The sequence below is a fragment of the Bos grunniens genome, chromosome 24, assembly GCF_055505025.1.
Source record: "Bos grunniens cultivar Pamir isolate PY7600 chromosome 24, Bosgru_T2T1.0, whole genome shotgun sequence".
Classification (NCBI taxonomy): domain Eukaryota; kingdom Metazoa; phylum Chordata; class Mammalia; order Artiodactyla; family Bovidae; genus Bos; species Bos grunniens.
This window is the reverse complement of record NC_141188.1, coordinates 47,763,078-47,786,326: the sequence shown is the minus strand read 5'-3', so window position 1 is coordinate 47,786,326 and position 23,249 is coordinate 47,763,078. Positions and strand designations below refer to the sequence as shown.

Sequence of the window (23,249 nt, the reverse complement as noted above, 5' to 3'; positions counted from 1 at the left end):
ATATGTGTAAACACAGGATTGGACCCTTTTCCCCATCAGATATGGAAGGCCACTGAGGAATCACAGGTAGCAGATAGCATGATGAAATCCAGGCAGTTAGTCTCCCTCCTATTTGGAGTCTGCTTTCTCTTGGCTGGAAAGATTAGGGCCCTATGCTCCTTCAATTTTTTTTTTATTGGTGGAAAATTGCTTTACAATTTTGTGTTGGTTTCTGCCATACAACAATGCGAATCAGTCATAATTATACATATATTCCTTCGCTCCTGGGCCTCCCTCCCCAGCCCCATCCCTCTCCACACCATCTCCCCCCTACTGTCAGGTCATCACAGAGCACCAGGCTAGGCTCCCTGTGTGTTTAGCAACTCTTGCTATCTATTTTATACCTCATTCAGTTTTTAAGCTTTTTTTCTTATAATAAACCTTGGAACATTTGGGATAAAATAATTTCACTAGGACAGACCATTGCTCCCTGGTGGGGCTTTGGATTATGTTTTCCCTCCACTCATAGAATGTTACCACCAGTGTCCTTCCTTGTTCTTCCCTATTTAATAATCGTGCACTCATCCATTCAATAAACATTTATTGAATAATGTGCTAAGCATTGCTCTAGGCACTAGAATATAGTGGTGGATATCAGGCAAGACTCCTGCTCTCATAGGGCTTACAATCTAGAGAAGACAGACAGTATAGACAACGTGCAAGGAAATAAATCCAAAATTATTTCAGACTGTGAAATGGGTGTACGTTGTGATAGCAAGTAACTGGGGATGGGGAAGCCTCTGCAGATTGGAAAGGTCTTCCCAAAGACAGGACATTTGATCTGAGACCTCAGTGATGAAACACTGTGGGTATTCAGAGCCTAGGGTATAATGTTGCAGGCAGACAGAAAATGTGCAACATTTCCATGACAAGACTGGATTTCATATATTAAGGTACTAAAAGGTATACATGAAATATAGTAAGTAAAAATGCAAGTAGTATGAGATGAAATCAAAATGGAAAGGGGCCAAGTCACGTCAGTTCTTACGGTTGTTAGTGAGCTGTTTGCAGTTATTCTGAGAGTAATGGGGAGCCATTGAACAGTTTTCCATGCGAAGTAGCAAAATCAGACCTGATTTATGATTTCAAAAGATCACTATGATGCATGTAGAAGGGTAGTAATTATAACATTGCATGTAGAAGTGGAAGTTTGCATAACAACTCATCAATTAGGACAACATAGAAATTTTCTTGTGTGTGCATACAATGGAATACCATGCAACTATGAGAAGGGATGGGCAGATATTTATGTACTGATATAGACTGTGAGTGAAAAGCTAAGATGTCAGACAGTGTGCGACGTTTGCTATCTTTGTGTAAAAAGATAAAGTAGGACTCTGAAAGAGCAGATTCTGTAAAGAAATGGATTCTCTAGTGGTGGGATTAAGATGGTTCCCTATTGATCTATGATGGTAGTGATGTCATATGACATCAGCCTTCCCAGAACTGCCTCTTCTCGTGTATGATAGGTTCGTAGTGTAGAAAGTCATGGTAGGATCCCTGTTAATCCCATCCAGCATTTCCAAAACAAGGCAATTAAATAATCAGTGAGCATGGAGCTAAGAGTGAAGTGTATCTTACAATGGTTGGGGTTAGTCTGCTATTTACCATGGAAGGAGTTCCTTTGCAGAATCAAACTTGAAAAGAGAGCTGAAGATGGGGTGAGACCATGCCATGCCTTCAGAGGAGAGAGGAAACGGGGGTGTGGGGAAGAGAGCAACCTGCTAGCATGCAGCAGGGCAACCCGGGTCGGGCTGCCTCCTCCTCCGGCTGTCTTCACCCGCACGCTGGGGCCCTGGGTTGCCTGAGGATAAAGCTAAAGGCAGCCCAGAATCCACCCTTCCCATCATCCCACTGCTTTTCTCTGTCACCGCCATGCCTGGAGCTCTAGAAGTGAATTCGGGAGTGAAACCTGCCCAGGATATAGAGCAGAGTGAGTCTGTTATTTCCGCTTAATACTGCGCTGGGCTGTGCTCAGTTGCTTAGTCATGTCCAACTCTATGTGACCTCATGGACTGTAGCCCACCAGGCTCCTCTGTCCACGGGGATTCTCCAGGCAAGAATACTGGAGAGAGTTACCGTGCCCTCCTCGAGGGATCTTCCCAGCCCAGAGACCAAACCCAGGTCTCCTGCATTGCAGGCAGATTCTTTACCAGCTGAGCTACCAGGGAAGCCCCCACTTATTACTAACCATTTGTTATTTACATTTTGAATTTAAATAAAACTTAAAATACGCATGCAAAAAAATTCTTTGTTGATAAAATAACACCACTTTTTAACTCAACAGAACCACTGTAAAATTTAACTTGTTCTAGGACTCGCTGATTTCCACTTTCAGTAAAGACCTATGTTTTAAAACATATGAAGTACCTTTTACACCAGGAATGAAGCTATACTAGGACTGCCAGTATGTATGCTCTGCCCGTGAGCCTTAATATCTGCTCCCTGTGGACTGGGTGACTGGAAGCGTGTGTCCATCTTTGTGTGTCTCTGTGCTTATAACCCTTGAGATCAATGGCAAGATCTAGAGATGTCGCTTCGGGCAGTGTCTGATCCTCCTTCACCATTATTGAAATGGCTTTTTGTTGGAGACACTAGGACTGCCCTTCCAACCTCAAGTGGCATAAGAAGGCAAGATGTGAAAGTAAAACATATACATGCCTTCCTTGTAGCCTTCTGCACATACGATGGACACACAGAGATCCTCTAAGAGTTCCTGAACCCAAGTTAAGGATTCTGCAAACAGAATTATTGTGTTGGCCAATAATATCTTATGGAAAAACCTAAACAAACTTTTTGGCCAACCCAATCTATTCTCTAGGCTAGAGATATCTCAGAGATCATCTAACCCAACCCCTCATTTCATCAACACAGAGACAAAGGCCCAGAGAGGACAGAGAACTTGTCCAGGGCCACACAGCCAGCAGATGTAGGGAGCAGAAGTCTGAAAGGGGAGGATGAGCCCATTTAGCCTCCAACCCCGTGTCTCTATTTTCAGGGATATTTCCTGGCTGGCACCTGAGCCATGTTGACGTGAAGGACAATTCCCGCGATGAGACCTTCCGCTTCCAATGTGACTGCTGGCTCTCCAAGAGTGAGGGCGACAGGCAGACAGTCCGTGACTTTGCCTGCACCAACAATGAGATCCATGACGAGCTGGAGGAGACCAGTACGTGGGGACACCGGTGGGCCCTGCTTAGATGCAGCCTGGGCAGAGGGAAGGGGGAACAATGTTGGAAAATCTAAAGGAAGATCTCTCATAGCTGGAGGGGAATCAGATGCCCAATGAAAGAAATAACATTGCAGCAGTACATAAGTAAACACCCTAAGTGTTGCTTTGTGAACCTGAGACAGCCAAGATATTGGTGCCAGCTCATGGCCCCAGATCACAGGGACTTATTAGGTAGCAAGAAAACCCACAGGGGACAAGCCTACCCTGGGCAGTTTGATGTGATGCTCTCTCTGGTTTAATTTTTTGTTGTGGACTCTCTCCAACTGATGTCTATGGCAACAGCCACCAACTCCGGCCTTCCTGAAAACAGAATGTGTGGGGAGCCAGCATCTCCATTGACAGCTTTCTCTTTGGCTCTTTCCTCAGGGCATGTGCAAAGGGAAAGAGTAATTGGTCCCTAAGGTGGATGGCCATCAAGAACCAGGGAGGTGTCTCTTTAAATCAGATGCCAGTATCTGGGTCCAACAGATTTGATGAAGGCTTATCAATAGCAGAGCCTGATGTAAAGAAAGGATTTTCCAACCTTTTCTTACTGCAGCTAGCTGGTTACTGTAACACTAGCTGCAGTAAGACTTAAACCCATAAATCTCAATAGCTAAATACAAGAAAATCTGTTTCTCACTGATGTAATCAGTCCAGTGTGGGTGTTTGGCAAGAGGCCTTCCACGCTGTGATTCAGGGGCCCAAGCTCTTCTCACCTGTCTGCCATTTTCAACATGTGGCTCCCACATTTCTTGAAGAGGGAAAAGAGCTGGGAGAAGGCACACTCCATACTTTCTTAACACATTAACTCACATTCTGAGTCATGTGGCTCTACCTAGATGCAAGGGCACCTGGGATTGTAGTACCTGGCTGGACAGTTGCCCCGGGCAAGCTCTGTACATCACGAAAGGGAAGCATGGATGCTTGGTGGAAAGCCACAGAGCCTTCTGCACCATGCCATCCAAACTGCCCAGTGATGGACTCAGCTGCTCGGAGAGGGCTGATCACTGATGGTACTGGGAGCATTCAGACAAGGGCCAACCACTCATCTGTCAGCCTTCATGTATGAGGGTGCCTGCCCTAATTCAGAGTGTGAACTCCCAGCGTCTCTAATTGTACTTACTGGGGGCCCACTTTTATTTTAGATGCTATGAACCATGCACCCTGCTTTGTGATTGTTAGTTTCCTTATACTGAACTGTGCCCATCTGTGTTATCCCTACAGAGCTATAAGCTCCCAGAGGTCAAGGACAGACTCACTCTGCAGGCTTTTGGACTTAGTAGGTGCACAAATCATAAGAGCTCAGCAAATGAAGGTTGTTTTTCCTTGGGGCCTCACAATCTCATTAGTGGTGGAGGCTAATGCATAATTGCTAACATGAGCATTAAAGGCTCCTGGGGCCCTTGGCGGTCAGGGGAGGAGAGATTTGTGAGGTTGGGAGCATAACCACGGAGTTTCCTTCACAGATTTCCCGCCAAACAGCTTGCTAAGACCTGTGGAATTTGGGTTGGTAGGGAGCTTGGTAGAGGGGAAGCAGTACTTGCATTAATTCCAGAAGGTTGTGTGTGAGACAGAGATGGAAGGGCAGGGACACCAAGCCCAGGAATGGTTTGGATCAGTCTGTCATTATGAGGAGCCTGCAGAGGGCAGGGTGCCCAAAGGCCAGTGACACCCATGCCCGCAGATGGGAGCTTATCCTAGGGAGAGCCAGGGATACAATTCAAGCCAATCATACCAACCTCAGCTATCTTTAACCAAGTGACACAGCCTGGTGTGGGTTCTGGGACACAGTAATGAATAGGGCAGAGACCCTGCCCTCATGGCACTTACAGTCCATGTCTGGTCCCCAGGGGCATCTCTGGGCACTCGACTTATAAAAATAAACACTCTCTCATATCTGAACAGAGCTGCATGTGTGTGAAGGTGCTCCATACATTCCCTGTTCTCACTGGATCCTCACCACCCTACGCCCACCCTATGACCTGCATAGGGGCAAATTCACCTCTCTATATCCTAGGTATGGAAAACCATAAACCAGAAAAGTGAAGCAATACACCAAAGACTTAGCCACAGCCAGTAGGACTCATATGACCTGATTCCTAGATGAGGACTCCTCAGGTCGCTGTGTCATCCTCGGGCCTGGCTGGTGCTCCAGATTGATCAACTACCGCACCTTGTCTAGCATCCTGTTTGCTGCCTTCACCTCCAGTTCTTGTTAGCAATTTCAGAAGCTGCTCCCCATCCTCTGTAAGCATCAGCCTCTGTAGGTGATTCCAATGTGCAGGCAAAGCAGAAAACCACTGGCAACTTTTAAATAATACTGTTATTTGGGTCTCACCCCAGAGATTCTGTGTTAAGTCCTGCAGTAAGAGCATGTGCTTATGTGTGCATATGCATGTATGCAACACACACACACACACATACATGACACCTAGGAGGACAAAAAAATATCTCTCTGGGGCATGCTGTGTGCGTGCTAAGTCACTTCAGTCGTATCCAACTTTTTGCCGCCCCATGGACTGTGTAACCCACCAGGCTTTTCTGTCCATGGAATTCTCCAGGCAAGAATACTGGAATGGGTTGTCATGTCCTCCTCCAGGGGATCTTCCCAAGAAGACGCAGGGATTGAACCTGCATCTCCTGCATTGGCAGGCAGGTCCTGAACCTCCTGGGAAGCCCCCTCTCTGGGACATCCTCCAGCAAGACCAATGCCTCCCCCTTCTACAGCCCCCTTCCTTCTTATCCACCCCTACTTGAAGCCTTTTCAGGCTGCTCAGTCAGCCTTATCTGCGACATTTCCAGTTCTGATACAATCAAGCTTGATGACCAACTCCCCAGGTTGGAGGACTCACTGCTCCACCAGACAGCTCTGTTTAAAAATTCATCTTTATGATTATGTTCTTGAAGCTACTATCCATTGGCAGTCCCAACAGAGGCAAACAGAAAACTTCAGGAGTCGTCAGGACTTGGTTGTACATGCCCAAACCCCAGCCCTAAGCTGGCTCCAGGAAAAAGGGAGCATGTCGGTGCCCAGAACTTGGAAGTTTCAGGTGGAACTGGCTGGGGCTTGGCTCTCTCCAGAGGCTCCAGTGATTTCAGTATGTCCTTGTCCCCTTTTCCTCTCAACTGTTTCTTTCTCTACATCGTGGGAAGATGGTGGCTGGTACCCCCAACCCCGTAGCCTTCTAATTGAACAGCTTTGGTGGAAGGGAAGAGAGCATCTCTTAAGGAATAATTCTGATTGTCCAGATCTGGGACTCTCATGCAAAACCACATGGGAGGAACTTCCAGAGCCAAAAAGGGTCCTGGCAACATAAGATGGGGGAGGTTATGTGGAGCAATAAGCTGCAGGTGCCCACTGGATGCCCAGGTGTCCTCTGGTGGTGCTCCTCAGTGCCTTGTGCCCCTGCTGTCCTGGCCTCAAGGCAAACACCTATCTGTTCAGGAGCTGCTCGTGTGAGGTGGGTTGGATCTGCTCGGTGCATCCTGGGCTTCTGGTTCATCTCTGTCTGCAGATACCACACCCAGAGCACAGGCCAGATGTCAAGGGCGGACAGCTCTGCTCTCTCCTGTCCTGCCACATTCATGCCCACTAAGCCCACAGTATCTTTGTTAGTGGCCCCTTCATGTCAATGACTTGCATGGTGGCTACAGAGCCACTTTCTCCAGCCGGACTCCTCCCATGGGGGTGTTGGCTCCGGGGTGAGCCTCATGTGGATCCCTGCTAGGCTGGGCTCCTACCTGCCCTATTCTGTCAGGTCCCTGGTCCTCCTCTGTCCTTTCCTCCCAGCAGGCTATAAACAAAGCTGAGAGTCATGCCTTCCAAATTTTTATCAAGTTATTGATGAAATGACTTTTCCAAGGTGGAAATAGGCTGATTGAAAGACCGTTGATGCAACTGGCCACATTTGTTTTTAATCCATCTAAATGTCCTCACTTACACGCCTTCCTTCTCTGCCTTGTCTTTGGGGCCATGAGGAGAGAGCTGGTTGTGATCCACATGCATGTCCTCCTTGAGCTGACTGCAGGAAGAAAGTAGGTTCCTAGTGCTCCCTGCTTTCTTCCCTGGGCGCTGGCAGTCCATTTCCTCTACAGTGAAGGATCCACTTTGAATTCACAGGTGTCTGGTTTGCAGAAATACCTTACCCTCCCTGTGTTGGCTTTGAGCCTCGAGCCATGACTCATTCATTTCATGTCCTGGTGCTGTGAACGGTTGGGCCTGCAGAGACAGGTTCTTCTTCCAGGGCTGTGCTCACTGTGAATCTCCTTCCCTATCCTGGGTTCTTTGCCTGGATGCCCTCTATCTATGACTTGAGAGAAGTTACAAAGGCAACAGGTCACTGAGAGGCTGGGGTTGACATTACATTGAGCTGTAGACACAGCCATCCCTTCTAATTGTCTTTATCACATTTCCGAGATAAAAGCACAGAAATCAAACTATCTCTTTGGATCTGGAATCCCAAATCCTCAGTGACTCACTAACTGCAGGAAGACAAATATTGTGTCCTCCTGTGTGCCAGCTCCATCCCAGCTGGTCCGTGGGGAGTGGGGCTGGATCTCTTGGATCTCCTGGATCTCAAGCCCCGCCCCTGCCCTCCAGTATCTTTGCTTATGCTCCTTCCCCTCCCCCGCTCCTAGAGCATCCCTCGGTTCTCTGTTGATCACAATCATGAATCTTCTTCGAGGCCAAGCTCACACACTGCCTTCTTCATGGAGCTTACTGCGATGAGCCCAATCATTCATTATTCACTCAACAACTATTTATTGAATGCCTATGTGCCAGGCACCATTCTGGTCACTTGGGGTCTATAATGAGCAAAACAAAGACCCTTGCCCTCATGGAGCTACATTCAGGTGGGAGGGGGGCATACAATAAGCAACAAAGTGATAACCGCTTAGCATATTAGATGGAGAAGGCAATGGCACCCCACTCCAGTAGTCACCTGGAAAATCCCATGGATGGAGGAGCCTGGTGGGCTACAGTCCATGTGGTCGCTAAGAGTCGGACACGACTGAGCGACTTCACTTTCACTTTTCACTTTCATGCATTGGAGAAGGAAATGGCAACCCACTCCAGTGTTCTTGCCTGGAGAATCCCAGGGGCAGGGGAGCCTGGTGGGCTGCTGTCTATGGGGTCACACAGAGTCAGACAGGACTAAAGTGACTTAGCAGTAGCAGCAGCAGCATATTAGAAGGTACTAGGTAAGGGAAGATGATAGAGCTCAGTAGAGCAGGCTGGAGCCCTGGGGAAATTGGGTTGGAATTTGGTTAGGGTGGTCCCTGAGAAGGGGACATCTGAGTAGGACAGGAAGGAGTGAGCCAGGTCAACATGGATGGAGGTGGGGAGAGAAAGGGGATGAGCCGCAGACAGAGCTCTAAGGCAGGAGCAGGCCTTGTCCTCCTGGAATAGCATGGAGGCCAAGCAGAGCGTGCAAGGGAGGGGGAAGGTGCTGGAAGGTGAGGTTGAAGATGTGACGGGAGCCAGATCCACACTCTCCTCCTTGGTACTTGCGCCCTTTGCTGCAGGTTATTCTGTTCCATTGTATAGTCAGTGTGTTTCCCTCTGGGGCCAGAGATGAGTGCTAGGGTCACCCAGAGTTTAGCCCAGTCCTGGCACTAGACACCTGCTTAACAAATGAAACAGTGCTGACCTGCTTGTGGAAACTTCAGGGGAGGGAGATTGTGACACTAAGCTAGACAGCAAAGTGAGGGCTGAGACAATACAGAGGCTGTTTGCCAGAGAAAGTTCCAGGCTCTTCTAGAGTCTCTCCTGCCTGGATCTTCCCCTCCCCTTTCTGTAGCTGGGCCCTGCCTCTCCTCCCTTGTCTTTGCTCCTGATCTTCACTTTGCATCTCAGAGACTCCTCCATCCCTGAAAGCCAGGCCCCAGCATCCCTTGGGAAACTCATCCCCTCCTTGTGGTTTGCCGCTAAATCGAGGCAGGCTCTGTTGACAGTGCCTCGATCGTAAGGATTTTAACCTGCACCCCAGCCCCCGCACTTAAGGCTGTGGTCTCAGACCAGATGTAGGACCTGAAGGGAGAGGTGGGTTTGCTTCTGCCCCAGTGGTGGGTGCCGCCTCCCCGCTGCTGACCGTCTCCCACTTTCTCCACTGCAGCCTACGAGATCGTCATAGAAACCGGCAACAGAGGCGAAACCAGGGAGAACGTCTGGCTCATCCTGGAAGGCAGGAAGAATCGGTCCAAAGAGTTTCTCGTGGAGAATTCTTCTAGACAGCGGGCCTTCAGGAAGTAGGAAGAGGGGGTGCCCACAGGGGAATGGGGATAAGTGGGGTGGGTAAGAGGGGGACCCCAAGAGCCAACCCTTTTAGTTGGGGCCATAAATATACAAATGGGCCTAACCAGCAAGAACATACTGAGTACCTACTGTGTGTCAACGCCATTCCAGCTCTAGGGACACAACAGGAGCTTTAGAAAAGGGAAGGGAGAAGACTGTCATTTAAGAGAGACTAGAATCTAATTGTTCCAATGACTAGAAAAAAAGGATAATTATGTAATATGATAGAAGTGCTAATTATGGCCACAATGGCAATCATAGTACAATATAAAAATGTTTCAGATTCATATGTTGTACACCTTAAATTTGCACAATGGTATATGTCAAATGTATTTCAATTTTTTAAAACTTAATGCAAAACTACAACAAAAATCACTGAATTAATTACAGCAAGTCCACTATGTGGCAGGACTGGGAATCACACAGATGTTATTCCACATCCGTGCAAATGAGGAGCTCACAGCCTACTTGAAAAGGGAGACAGTCACCTGTAAAAACGCAAATAAGACAGCATGTAATTCAGTTCTAGTGAGAAGTAGGGAGGGAGGGGAGAGCCTTTAAGATGCTCCATAGGAAAAATCAAAATTAGGTCTCGTGTAACAGCGCCTCCGCTCAGCACTCCCTGCTGCCCGCCACGCCTGGAAATTCTCACGTCTTCCTGTACATCAGAGCTGCCTCTGAACTGCCCAGATGCCCACTTCATCTCCCTGCTGCCTCCAGAATCTCTTAAATAGAGCCTCCTCCTCCCATAACCTCACTTCACCCTCTATTCAACAACCCCTCTGCATGAAGATGGGCTGAGCTGCCCCCCCAAAAGGCAGCACACCCCACTTCTTTTCCATTGCCCCTTCCCTCCCTGAACCCAAACTCCAGCCAAGCCAGCCCTCCCTCCAGAAATGACCGCACCTCCAACCCCGTGACTTTGCCAAATCAAGTCCTCATCAGAAGATGCTTCCCTTCCCTTTCCCTCTGCTCCCTGAATCTTACCTCCCTCCTCAGCCCAGAGCTGAGGGCCCAGGGCCTCACCCTCCTCCAACACCATGCGCTATTACCAATCACTGATTTTGGGAACAGGCAGCCCAAAGGGCTTTTTAATGGTTCCAATTGTCTTGTTCCAAAACTAGACTGAACCCCTCAAGCAGTGGAGGCCTGACATCAGGTCTCGCTTGCTGGTCTATCCCTGTTCCTCAGACCAGCATTTAGGATACAGTTGGCACTGGATAAATGCTTACTTCCTTCAGTGGGCATGGGCAGCGCTCACTGATGGTACCTTTGTGTCCTGCAGGGGGACCACAGACACATTTGAGTTCGACAGCGTCTACTTGGGGGACATTGCCTCCCTCTGCGTGGGCCACCTTGCCAGGGAGGACCGGTTCATCCCCAAAAGAGAGCTGGTCTGGCACGTCAAAACCATCACCATCACCGAGATGGAGTATGGCAACGTGTATGTGCTGGGTCTCCACCCTCTTCCCCCGGGGAGGCCTGCAGCCAGACCATGGGCAAGACAGCAGCGGGCGGGGAGGTGTCCCCTTCAAGGCATCTGAGTCAGAAAGGAAAGAGGCAGCTGTACTGGTTCTTGAGTTTTCTGAACAGAGCCTTACCCCAGAGGCAGGGGACTAGACTCGATGACCTAGGGTGCTCCAGCCTTTTTATCCAGTGATGCTTCTTTGGAAGAAAAGAGGAGCCAGTCAGGCAGTGCCAGACAGCTGAGGCTTTCCTTCCCTGCCCCCATGATCACTGTGTAATGACAAAGAGATACAGCTTTGAAGCCTGCTGCTCCACAGTCAGAGTGAATGCCCATCATCCCTGTGGGCAGAGCGGGGACCAGCAGAGAAATCCCATGCCCACCGCCCCGAGGACCCCAGATAAGGAGCTTTACATTTCCCCCTCCAGGGCCTTCTGAGGACATTTCTAGAGGATTAAGGGTCTTAGTTACCTGGGTAACAGTTCGCAGCCATCAGTTTTTATAATTAAAACCACTTGGTAACTGTGTTGGAAGCCAGAAAGAGCCCTGAAGCTCTAGAAGGCAGAAAAGACACTAAAAAGGAACCAGGAAAGGATGATGGGGAAGGAGAGGGCAGCATGTGCCTCAGGGAGGGTAAGCCCAAGGAGAGGCTATGATAGCCGGGCCACCCCCAGAACCACTGTCTGCCCCTCTGGCCCCCCTCATGCCCCTCCCGGGCTGGCCCTGCTCTTGACAGCATCTTTCAGAAGAATCGCAGCAGACAGAGGCAGCAGCACTGCCTGACCAGGCGGGTCCCAGCTTCGGCTCCAGCCTTCAGGGCCTCAGCCTCTCAGGCAATGTCTGTCCACACTCTACCTGCACCCGCCGGCTCCCTGGAACCGGCCGTCTCCGAGCAAGATTACCCTTTGGGAATGGAGCAGGAAAGGGTTCTGACATGTGAACTTGTGTCTTAGTTATCTCAGGCTGCCGCGACCAAATCCATGGACTGGGTGGCTCAGACAGCGGGCATTCTTTTCTCACACCTTGGAGTCTGGAAGTCAGAGGTCAGGGTGCCAGCGGAGTTGAGTTCCCATGAGGCCTCCCTTGCTAGCTCATCGTGCGTTCACACGGCAGAGAGGGAGATCTGGTGTCTCTTCCTTTCGTCACTAGGTGGCCCTAGTGAACACACCTGCCAGTGCAGGAGACATAAGAGACAGGGGTTCGATCCCTGGGTTGAGAGGACCCCCTGAAGGACAGCCGTGCAACCCGCTCCAGTATTCTTGCCTGGAGAATCCCATAGTCAGAGGGGCCCAGCAGTCTATGGTCTGTGAGGTGGCAAAGAGTCAGACACAACTGAAGTGACTTCACACACACACACACACACACACACTTCTTCCCACAAGGGCACTAATCCCATCATGGGTCCCCATCCTCATGACCTCATTTAAACCTAATGACCTCCCAAAGCCCCATGCACAAATGCCATCACATTGGGGTAAGAATTTGGGGAAAGAGAATTCAGTTCATAGCAGCACCCTCTCAGGCTGCAATGGTATATTGTTGTTCTTTGAGGGAAAACCAGCTAGGGTACAGTAAACCCTGTAGGAGTCACTGGGCATGGCTGTGAGAAGCAATCCTGTTGAGGACTTGGGATCTGGGATACAGGGCTGGGGAGAGTTCCAGCCCACCAGCAAGCCAACCTGTACTGCCTCCCGACTGCAAGGAACATGGCTGCTCATACTTCTCTACAAATACCCAAAATAAACAAGACAATACAATACAATAATAAGAGTTGCTACTTAAGCTAGCTTTAAATACACAGTGTCAGCTGTGAGAGAGTCAAAGGTCTCAACGCCACCCAGCACCTTCCAGTCTCAGGAGGGAGGGGAGTGAAGAACTGACCCACAGTCCTCAGCTGAGTTGTAGGATTCCTTGTTCAGTAGAAAGAATCTACCACTCCCAGTGAAGCATCTTTTCCTACACTCTCAAAAGTGGGGCCTTTCGTCAGCTGGGCTGGGAGGGGAGGAAGGGATGTCCACAGGCTGGGGATCTTCTCAAAGGGGGTATAGGGAGTCCAGACCCCAGATGCTCCAGCCATCACCTGGTCAGCCACATGGCTTCAGGGCACCACCCAGCTCTTCTCTGGGAGGAGAGATGGATGCTCTTTAGAGTCTGGTGAGAGGGGAAAGATGGCAGGAGTACAGAGGCTCTCAGAAGTCATGCTCCAGCCTACCTACTGTGCTGGTCTCAAGTCTGTGATTTCTGGTGGGTGACCACCTCCCTCCCCCTCTGCCAGATATCACCTCTATCCAGAGTGAGGATGGGGCAGGCGTGTGTGTCACTGTGGCTATTTACATGTCACCATTCTGTTTGTGTGTGTGTCACTCAGTCGTGTCCAATTCTTCATAACCTCATGGACTGTAGCCCACCAGGCTCCTCTGTCCACAGAATTCTCCAGGCAGGAATACTGGAGCGAGTTGCCATTGCCTTCTCCAGGGGATCTTCCCAAACTGGAGATTGAACCTGGGTCTCCTGCATTGCAGGCAGATTCTTTACTGTCTGAGCCTATTTACATGTCATCGTCCTCAGTTCAGTTCAGTTCAGTCGCTCAGTCATGTCCGACTGTTTGAGACCCCATGGACTGCAGCACGCCAGGCTTCCCTGCCCATCACCAACTCCCAGAGCTTGCTCAAACTCATGTCCATTGTGTCAGTGATGCCATCCAACCATCTTACCCTCTGTCGTCCCCTTTTCCTCCTGCCCTCAGTCTTTCCCAGCATCAGGGTCTTTTCCAATGAGTCAGCTCTTCGCATCAGGTGGCCAAAGTCACCGTTCTAGAACACATTTAAATCCTACCATGTAAAGACCACTTACATAACACTGTATATGGATCCACAGTTCCTTTCTAACCAGCATGTTGGGCCATAATATCTGGATTTCCATGAAATACAAAATAATTTTATCTCAATCTCTTATAAAAATCTCAAATTTTCACCTTCCAACTGATTCTAGTCCTGACTCTTACAGCATTTCTGACCAGCTCTTTGTTGTTAATATCCTCAGAACTTCAGTGGAAGGACACACAGAGAGGCTTTTGTTTCTTTTTTTAAAAAACCCAAAACGAAATCGTTGTTTTATCTCATTATCACATATAATACATAATCATTTTAAAATTCAAATAAGGCAAAAAAAAAAATGTGTATGAAAGAAAGAAAAAAAAATCCCTTTTGTAAAAGAAAGTAAAATTCCTTAAAGTCCTATGCATCAGAGAAGGCCACCATGAACATTTGGTGACCCCATTCTCTCTGGCCATTTTCTGATATCTCACACACACACTGTTCAGACAAGTATAATCATATTCAGCAAGTATGATCAACAAGTATGACCATATGTCTATATGATCATATTATTTCTATATGATCCTATGATGTCATATTTCTATACCGTATCTATCATATTTCTTGTATGACCAACAAGCATGATCATATTTCTAACATATTCACTTTTGTCCATTATTCTCTGCTTCGCCCTTGTTCTCGCCCACGAGCCTATTGCAGGTGAGCACAGCCTGGCATGTTCTTCCACAGCTCGAGTCTTGGCTCCACAGAGCCCTGAGGCCCCACATTTTGGTGATCTTATAATGATGTCTATTAGGAAACGTTTCCTTATCACTCCACCAGGGACTAATTTTCAGCCATTAAAAACAACGAATTAAATATGTACCAGAAGACTTGGAGCCATTCCCAGGAAGCACTGTTGAGTGAGAAAAGCAAGATATGGGGAAACATGTATTATACGATGCCATTTGTAAAGGGAACACTGACGTCCCACATGTGTGTGGGTCTATGTGCGTTCGTGCAAAGTTGGGCAAAACAGAGGGAACTTTGGCAAGATGTATCCACAACTGTTACATGAGTTATCTGGGGTGAAGGCAGGATGCAGGAGGGGAAAGGAGGGGAAAAGGGAGACAGAGCCAAGCATAAAAGAAAAGAGTGCATTTAGAAAACCACATATGATCACAGGATTTGTGCATTTATATAGAATTATGTATATGAGTGGACATTTGCATAAAGAAATACATTTTAAGTGAATGTTTAAGCAAAGAAGGCAAATATATCTCCCTCTAAGAAAGTGTGGTATGTAACAACAACCCAGATTTATCAAGTGACAAGTTGGAGGAAGAGAGCTCTCCAGACAGAATTCGGATTTCCTGCCAAGTGTCTTTAAACGGCTGGTTCCTGTAGTGGCCGGGCAGGCTGGCTCTGGGCCCCGGCTCTGGGTCACCTTGTGTAATGACTTCTCTTCTCCAAGCCTTTGTTTCCCTTCTGTGAAATTGGAGGAGATGAACTATATGACCTGGGGAGTTGATGAAATGCAAAAATGCAAAACCCAGGCATTTAGTGAGCATGCAGAAAACCAAGTTCTTTTTACTGTTATAGGTTTTAATCTAGAAATTAATTTTTCATCGTTGGGCATACCCTTTCAGGGCTACGTTTCTGAAATCATTAGCCAGTGCCAGAATTGCTTCTTTCCAAAACTGTTAAAATGTTAGGAATTTGGATGGGGGAGAAAAACAAGGACATTTGTTCAGTCCAAACCTCTAGCATTGCCAGTGGGAAAATCAAGGTCACATGGCTGGGAGGTGGCAGGGCTGGGGCAGACCCCAGCCCCCTTACCCCCATGCGGTGTTTTCCCACCGCGCCTCTGACTTCTTCCTATAACTATTGGACTCACTGTCATTACCCAGAGGCTAACGCTGGGGGTGGAGTAGAGAAGGGACTTTTTGGTCCAAGACCATTTCTCTTGGCCCTGGACTTGTTTCTGCATGTTTTAGCTTCTTCAGTACTTTGCACCCCTTTGTACTGTGTCATCCGTGAACACATGCATATGTGTGCACACACACAACACACATATACACCCATGGTTAAACTCAGCCAAGTGCAAGGGATTTGTGAGCATACCTCTATCTCATAGTTACTTTTCCACTTGACTTAGCCTAGAATTGTCGTTCTGGTCCCATAGCTCCTCTGAAGGTGACAAGAGTGGATAAAAGCATTCATCAGTCCCTTGGAAGGAGCAAGAGAATCAGCCTGATTGGTGTGCAGTGAGCTTAGAGAAGGGGAGGAACAGGTCAGAGAGGTAAACCCTGGGCCGAGGATCAGATCGTGTAAGGTCTTGCAAGCCTTAGTAAGGTGGTGGCTTTTATTAACACTTTTTCTGGGAATAAGTATTAATCCATCACTCGTTCACTGGACATGAGTTTGAGCAAACTCCGGGAGATAGTGAAGGAATCCTGGCATGCTGCAGTCCATAGGGTCGCAAAGAGTCGGACTGAGCAACTGAAAAACAAAAATTCTGAGAATAAGGATGAAAATGAAAAGGAGAATCAAAGGGCAGTTTAAATTCTGAGCAAAAGGATAAGATTCTCGGGCTTACATCTCCACAGGATCACTTGGATGCTGTGCAGAGAATTCACCGTAGATAGGTATTGAGAAGCAGATAGACCAGTTAGGAGGCTGACACATTCCAGACAGAAGATGGTGGTGATTTGGACGAGAGGAGTGGCAAGGTAGTTAGTGAGATTGTGCCAATTCTGGACTTATTAGACTGTATTTTAAAGATAGAGTCAGTGGGAATTGCTGGTGAATCAGCTGTGGATTGGCTCAGCAGGTAAAGAATCCATCTGCAATGCAGGAGACACAGGAGATGCAGGTTTGATTCCTGGGTCAGGAAGATCCCCTGCAGGAGGAAATGGCAACCCACTCCAGTATTCTTGCCTGAAAAATCCCAAGGACAGAGGAGCGTGGCGGGCTACAGTCCATGAGGTCTCAAAGAGTCTGCCACCACTAAGCGACTAAGCACAGATGTGGAGTGTGAGGGGAAAAAGAAAAGGAGAATCAAGGGGCAGTTTAAAAGATGGTGATGTCAGTCACTGTCAATTTTCAGATGAACGAAAATTCATCTGAAAAGTCTGTCCTTACATTTTGACACGGACAATTTCCGCCCTAAGATCTTGTCGTCTGGGAGGGAATCTCTGCTGGATGCCCAGGATCCTGGAAGGGAGGGCGTGAGCCTTGGCTGGTACTCCCTGACCTCCCCTGCTCCCACCCGCAGGTATTTCTTCAACTGCGACAGCCTGATACCCCTCAAGAGGAAGAGGAAGTACTTCAAGGTCTTCGAGGTCACCAAGACTACGGAGAGCTTTGCCAGCAAGGTCCAGAGCCTGGTGCCGGTCAAGTACGAGGTCATCGTGACGACCGGCTATGAGCCTGGGGCGGGCACTGACGCCAATGTCTTTGTGACCATCTTTGGGTCCAGCGGCGACACAGGCAAGCGGGAGCTGAAGCAGAAGACGCGCAACCTGTTTGAGCGGGGCGGCACTGACCGCTTCTTCCTGGAGACGCTGGAGCTGGGCGAGCTGCGCAAGGTACGCCTGGAGCACGACGGCAGCGGCTACTGCTCAGGCTGGCTGGTGGACAAGGTGGAGGTCACCAACACCAGCACCGGGGTGGCCACCATCTTCACCTGCGGCAGGTGGCTGGACAAGAAGCGGGGCGATGGGCTCACTTGGAGGGACCTCTTCCCTTCCGTCTGAGGGCTGCAAGCCCTTCCTCTCCATTTGCACCAACTCGCCCCGGCCACACCTGCCACCCTCAACCAGGGCTTTCAGGAGTCCTTTCCTGAAAGCCTCCTGGAGCTGGGGGGACTGGGACTGGGGGGCCAGAGTTCCATGATCCTTCGGAGGTCACTGTGGGTGACGGCTGGTGGAATCCTGCCCTCTCCCTGGTCTCCTGAATCTATAGGAATCCATCAACGTGTGTCATAATCTGTGGCTGCCCAAAAATAAGTTTTGGCATTTTCTTTTTCAATAACAGTAGTGACCAGGCTGAGATGGGCTGGGCATGAATGGGAAATTGGGGCTTCACCCAGGGGATAGAAGTGGGGAAGAAGAGGTCCTTAAAGTGATGTATTTTAAGCAAGAACTAATTAACACTTTTTTCCCAAAAAAAAAAAAAAAAAAAAAAACTGGGCTAATTAAATTATTACCAACCACACCCCGCAATGAATTCATCTGGGCATCTGCTCACTTAGAAACACATCCTTTTCCCCAGTTTCAATAAATCCAGCAGCCAATGGAGAAAAACATCAGGAGAAAGAATTTTAGCTGAAAGGATTTATAAGCCTGTGAACAGACACCTGATTCTTTCCATCACTTTTCAAAGAACGCATTACCAAGTGCCTGCGGCTGCCCCAGCCAGAAATAACACAGTTGAGACACAGAGACCTGAGCAGCAGTCGAAGGGAGAGGTTGCCTGGAGCAGCCTGGTCCCTGCTGCACAGGGGCTGGGAGGGCAGGGGGACATCTGTGGTGTTTAGCACCTGTCACCTGTGCCTTGCTGTGGGCAATGTGGACTGAAAGCTGAGAAGGGACTGGAAGAAAATAAAGGTGTGGTCTCTGCCCTTGAGGGGGATGACCCTGATGGAGAGGCAGCTGGAGAGCCACATATCTATGTGTGTGCACACATGTGCGTGCACGCACACACATGCACACATGTGCTCGCACAAACAGACACACTCCCTGATCAACCCTCACAAGAGTGCTGCAGAACTCAGCCCCTGACTTCTCCTTTTCCTGCAGACGGTGGGGGGGGGGGGGATGGGGGGGGGTGGGGGTGGGACTGAGCAGAAAGGCGCATCAGGCCAGGAAGTCGTCCCGTAGGAGGCACCCAGTATCAGCATTTCTGCCGTGTCACCTCAGGGCCTCTAACCCAGGCAGATACAAACTTGGTGAGACTTCCTGGCTCTGCACTCTCAGAGACCCTTGGAGAGAGGCCGCCGCAGTAAGCACAGGCCAAGAGGCAGCAAGAAGCAGGCTTGAGTCCCAGCTCTTCCTTTTCCCTGTTGGGAGAGATTGGGCACATTATCTCATGTCTCAGGCCTCAGTTTTCTCATCTGTTAAATAGAAGAGTAACACCGACTTCGTAGATTATTATGAAGACTAAGTGAGTTAAAATGCAGACCAGTTAATTCAGCGCCTGCAATGAAGGGTTTGTCCATTATATTGAATAAGCAGGACTCTAGGGGCTGGGGTAGGATGGGGGACCAGTAATCATTAAACAGCTTTCTCTATATCTTTTTCTGGAGCTGGTTCTTCCCCTGTCCCTGGACGAAAATTAAGGCAAGCCTCATAACTCTTCTGGACTCTCATAGGTAATAAAACGTCCAACAGCCACTTTAAAGCCACAAAGTCCATCTCAGTTCTGTAATTTAAATGTTTGGCTCCAGTACAAAGACCAGAGCATTCTACTTAGAGTTGAGTCTCCTCCCATCCCCGAGCTCAATCCAGTCCCAAGCGGGAACTGAAGTGAGAAAACAGGAGTGTGCGTGTGTGTCAGTGTGCACACGTGTGTGTAAGAGTTTGGGGTCAGCATCACCTCCTGTGCCCACTTTGTACGTTTACTCCTGACCCTGATACCCCACCCCTGGGGGAGGGAGGAGAGGCGGAAAGGGCGGCTTCCTGCTGGGGGCACCGTTGTGGATGGCGTCCTGCTTCCTGGACTGGCAGCGCCTGGAGACTTCCTCCCACGAGCGCTTGTGTGGGCTCCGTCTCAGGCCCCCCACCTCCCTCTCCCACTGTGTCGTGCTTAGAAACCAAGACACCCACAGGGAGGCTCTCTGGCATCCTTTGCTCTAACAAACCCTGGGCACTCGGGCCACTCTGCCATCAGCAGTCAGTCTGCCCATCCCTCACTCCCACAGTCTCTCTGGATGCGCAGGGTGCTGTGTCCTCAGCTGAGATGGACACATCCCCCTCTCCAAATAGCCCCATTGAAACCCCAGTCACAGCCTTGGGCAAAAGGGCAGCCAAAGGGAAGGAAGGGGTACTCCCTGCCCACCATCAGCTCTTTCTGAAAGCCCTGCCCTCGTATCCATGCCCACCCCCTTCTCAGGCTCTCCGTCTGTCCGTCCTCTGTTATACCTGGAGGGTGATGCTCAGCTCAAAGTTAAAAGCACTTTCTGCTCTGTCCTCTGGCAAGCGCTACTCCATCTGAGTGTGGAATGTAGCATCTATTGTTGATCCAGCCAAGACTGGGAGGGGAAAGGCCCTGTGTTCTTTTCAGTTGCTGATGTGCTCAATAAATGTGGGCTTACTCTTACTGCAAAGGGCTGGACTGGTTTGGGAATATACCCCATGATCTGTGTCAACTTTCTTTCTGTCTCTTCTCGGCCCTGGCTGCTCTCCCTCCGCACCCGGGATGAAACTACTGCTATGAAAGCTATCAAAACTGTTATCCCTTCTGTTCATCGGGATGCACTTCATCTCCTGCAGGGCACCTCCTACTCGCCTGGTTTCCCCAAGTCCCTGGGGACCTGGGCCAGTTGCCCCGGCTGTGTGTCCAGCCCGTTTGTCTCCAGCAATGCCATGCACTGTCTGTCTGCTGAGCCTCTGGTTGGAGCTATTCCTCGGGCTTCAAGTCTCCTCCCCACCATCCAGCCCTCCCTCCCACCTTGTTCTGAGGCTCCAGGCCAGTCCGGCCTCCCTGCTTCAGAGGGGCAGGAACTGAGGACTGGAACTGGCCTCTGACTCACCAAGGCTCCCAGAGGGACAAGGCTGCGCTTGCAGAGGGCTGTCTGATAACCTTCGCGCTTCCAGAGGAGGTCGGAGGGAGATGGGCAGCGCAGTGGAGAGGGGAGTCTTGTGGAACCCTCCTGCATCAGGTCCCCTCCCCACGGATCTGCTTCTTCGGGCTGGGCACTGCCTTTCCATCAGGGGCCTGAAGTCCTCCCTCCCCCTCCCAGGCTGCAGGCGATCCTGCTTAGCAGGGCACTGGGGAGAAGGGCAGTGAAAGGAGGGGCCCCTGCTGCCCCTGCTCGCACCTGCTGTGCCCTCTCTGCCCTGAGGAGGGAATGCGGGATCAGCCCCCCAGAAGCCTCCAAGAGGGAGCACACTCCAAATCTCCACCCCCCGCCAGCCCCTGGGCTGGGCTCAATCCCTCAATTCCTCTCTTCCAGACCGGGCGCAGGAAGGGCAGCAAGGAAAGCTGGGATTGGGAAAAGCAAGCAGACAGCCCAGGGCACAAACGTTAAGGAGGCGCTCAACCTGTGCAAAGGCCGGGCTGGCACCCAAGAGTGGGGCTTCCTTAAACATTGCCCCCTGGGCACCTCGCTTGCCTCGTCATCCCTAGTCCTGGCCCTAGAAGAAAGACATTCTTCTACCCAAAGGCCCCACAAAGCTCTGTATCCCAATAGTCCTGATCGCAAGGCTGAGATTCAACACCCAGCCGTGGGGAAGGTGAATAGCCCCTTCTCTATGGAAGGTATCTCCTGAACCCTTCTCACCTCCAGGTCCCTGCTGCTGACATGGCCCCTGGTCATCGTTGGGGGCATCAGCCATGGCTGGTGGCCCTGGATAGTCCCTTTCCTCCAACCAAGACAAAACCCCTTAAAAGTGAAAGTCGCTCAGTCATATCTGACTCTGTGACCCCATGGACTGTAGCCTACCAGTCTCCTCTGTCCATGGAATTCTCCAGGCCAGAATACTGGAGTCAGTAGCCATTCCCTTCTCCAGGGGATCTTCCCCAACTCAGGAATCGAACCCAGGTCTCCCACATTCCAGGCGGATTCTTCACCATCTGAGCCACCAGGGAAGCCCCCAAACCCCTTAAGATGAAGAAAACAAAACAAGGAATAGGCTCCTCCCCTGCTCCTCTGTTCCATTTCCTACTGTCTTCTCCAGACCTGCTCATGTCTTCTCCAGCCCCACCCCACTCCCGCACTGACAGCTCACATTGCTAGAAAGTTCTTTTTTTAAAATGGCTTCTTGAATGCCAAGCTTTATATCAGCATCATCTTTCCTCATTTGATTCTGAGGCAAGTCTGCATTAAAGAATATTTGGAGAGAATCTTAAATGTAAAGCTACAACTACAAAGTATTTCCAAATAAAAACCTGCATGCGTGCATGTGTGCTAAGTCGCTTCAGTCGTATCTGACTCTGCAACCTTATGGACTACCAGGACCCTCTACCCACGGGGCAAGAATAGTGGAGTGGATTGCCATGCCCTCCTCCAGAGGATCTTTCCGAACCCAGGGATCAAACATGTGTTGGCAGGCGGGTTCTTTACCACAAGCACACCTGGGAAGCCCAAAGACCCCAGGGTCCACATTAAAGAAAAAGACTCATTTGCAATTAGCACAAGTTATTTACACAGGAACTGTTATACCAAAGTCTAAGAAACACTTTTTCTCAGAAGCAGGTTAAACGAAAGCCTTCAATCATATTTTCTCAGCTCTTTGACTGAACAACATTCTCCTTCCAAGATTTTGATAAGTAAACTCAGCTCATTTCAGATATACCCCTTCTGAATTCTGATTATGTGGGCTCCAAATGGAATAAGGTCAGAAGTACTGTAGACGCCCACTTCTGGAGGACCCTTGGGGCTGTGTCTTTATCTTGAACAGGGACCCCCATTGCTCTCAGCCCCTTGGCAGAGGTTGACCCCAGGCATCACCCACCTGCAAACAGCCAAATGTTCTGAGTGAGGGCAAGATAAGTCTTCCAGGGACCTCAGCCTTGGACAAAGGGAGTATGGGCAAGGACATTTGACAACTCTAGTCCTAAATTCAAAAGGAGAAGGTTGGGTAGTGTCACTGGAATGGGAGGAGGGGGCAATGATGCTAATGAGCTGGAGGGAGGGTGGGTTCTGTGCTTCCAGCCTCAAGGCCTCAATGTGGCTTTTCTTCTAGACTCTCCAGCTGAATGTGGGAAAGACATTTAATCAAGCAGTTGTTCCTGGTGTCTTGATTTTAAGGCCTCAGCCACCAGCCCTTCTGCTGGACAGACATTATTGGTGGCTGACCATGGCCTGGAATGGCCAGAGAGGAAGAGTGGACATTGATGGGGCCTCGGAAATTCTCCAGAGAAAGGAGAGGAAGAAGAGGAAGAGAGGAGAAAGACTATGGAAGTCAGGGATTTAAAAAAAAACACGCACACACACCATCACCATTATCCTCTTTGTCATGGCTATTATTTATAGAGCGCTGATTATATTCCAGACAGTCCCTTACCCGCGTGAGCTCACTGAAGCCTCAGAAAGATCTACGAGACAGGCGCTCTTGTTACCCCTATTTCACAGATGAAGAAACAGAAGCACAGACAGGGTAAGCAAGTCGCCCAAAGTCACATGGCTAACAGGTGCCACAGAGGGCAGGGGTTTTCCTCAAACAAAATGTTAGACGGAAGCTCAAAGGTGGAAGA

General features: G+C 49.5%; 1 protein-coding gene across 2 annotated transcripts in view; it reads left to right on the top strand.

The window, feature by feature from the left end:
* Positions 1-18,047, top strand: part of LOXHD1 (lipoxygenase homology PLAT domains 1) — a 137,358-nt gene extending 119,311 nt beyond the window's left edge. For both annotated transcript variants that reach the window (XM_086372372.1, XM_086372371.1), the window contains 4 exons: positions 3,038-3,208; positions 9,370-9,502; positions 10,834-10,992; positions 17,107-18,047. In XM_086372372.1, the coding sequence (XP_086228498.1) occupies positions 3,038-3,208; positions 9,370-9,502; positions 10,834-10,992; positions 17,107-17,587 (944 nt within the window). In that variant the 3' untranslated portion in view covers positions 17,588-18,047. The remainder of the gene's footprint in view (positions 1-3,037; positions 3,209-9,369; positions 9,503-10,833; positions 10,993-17,106) is intronic.
* The last annotated feature ends 5,202 nt before the right edge of the window (positions 18,048-23,249 follow it).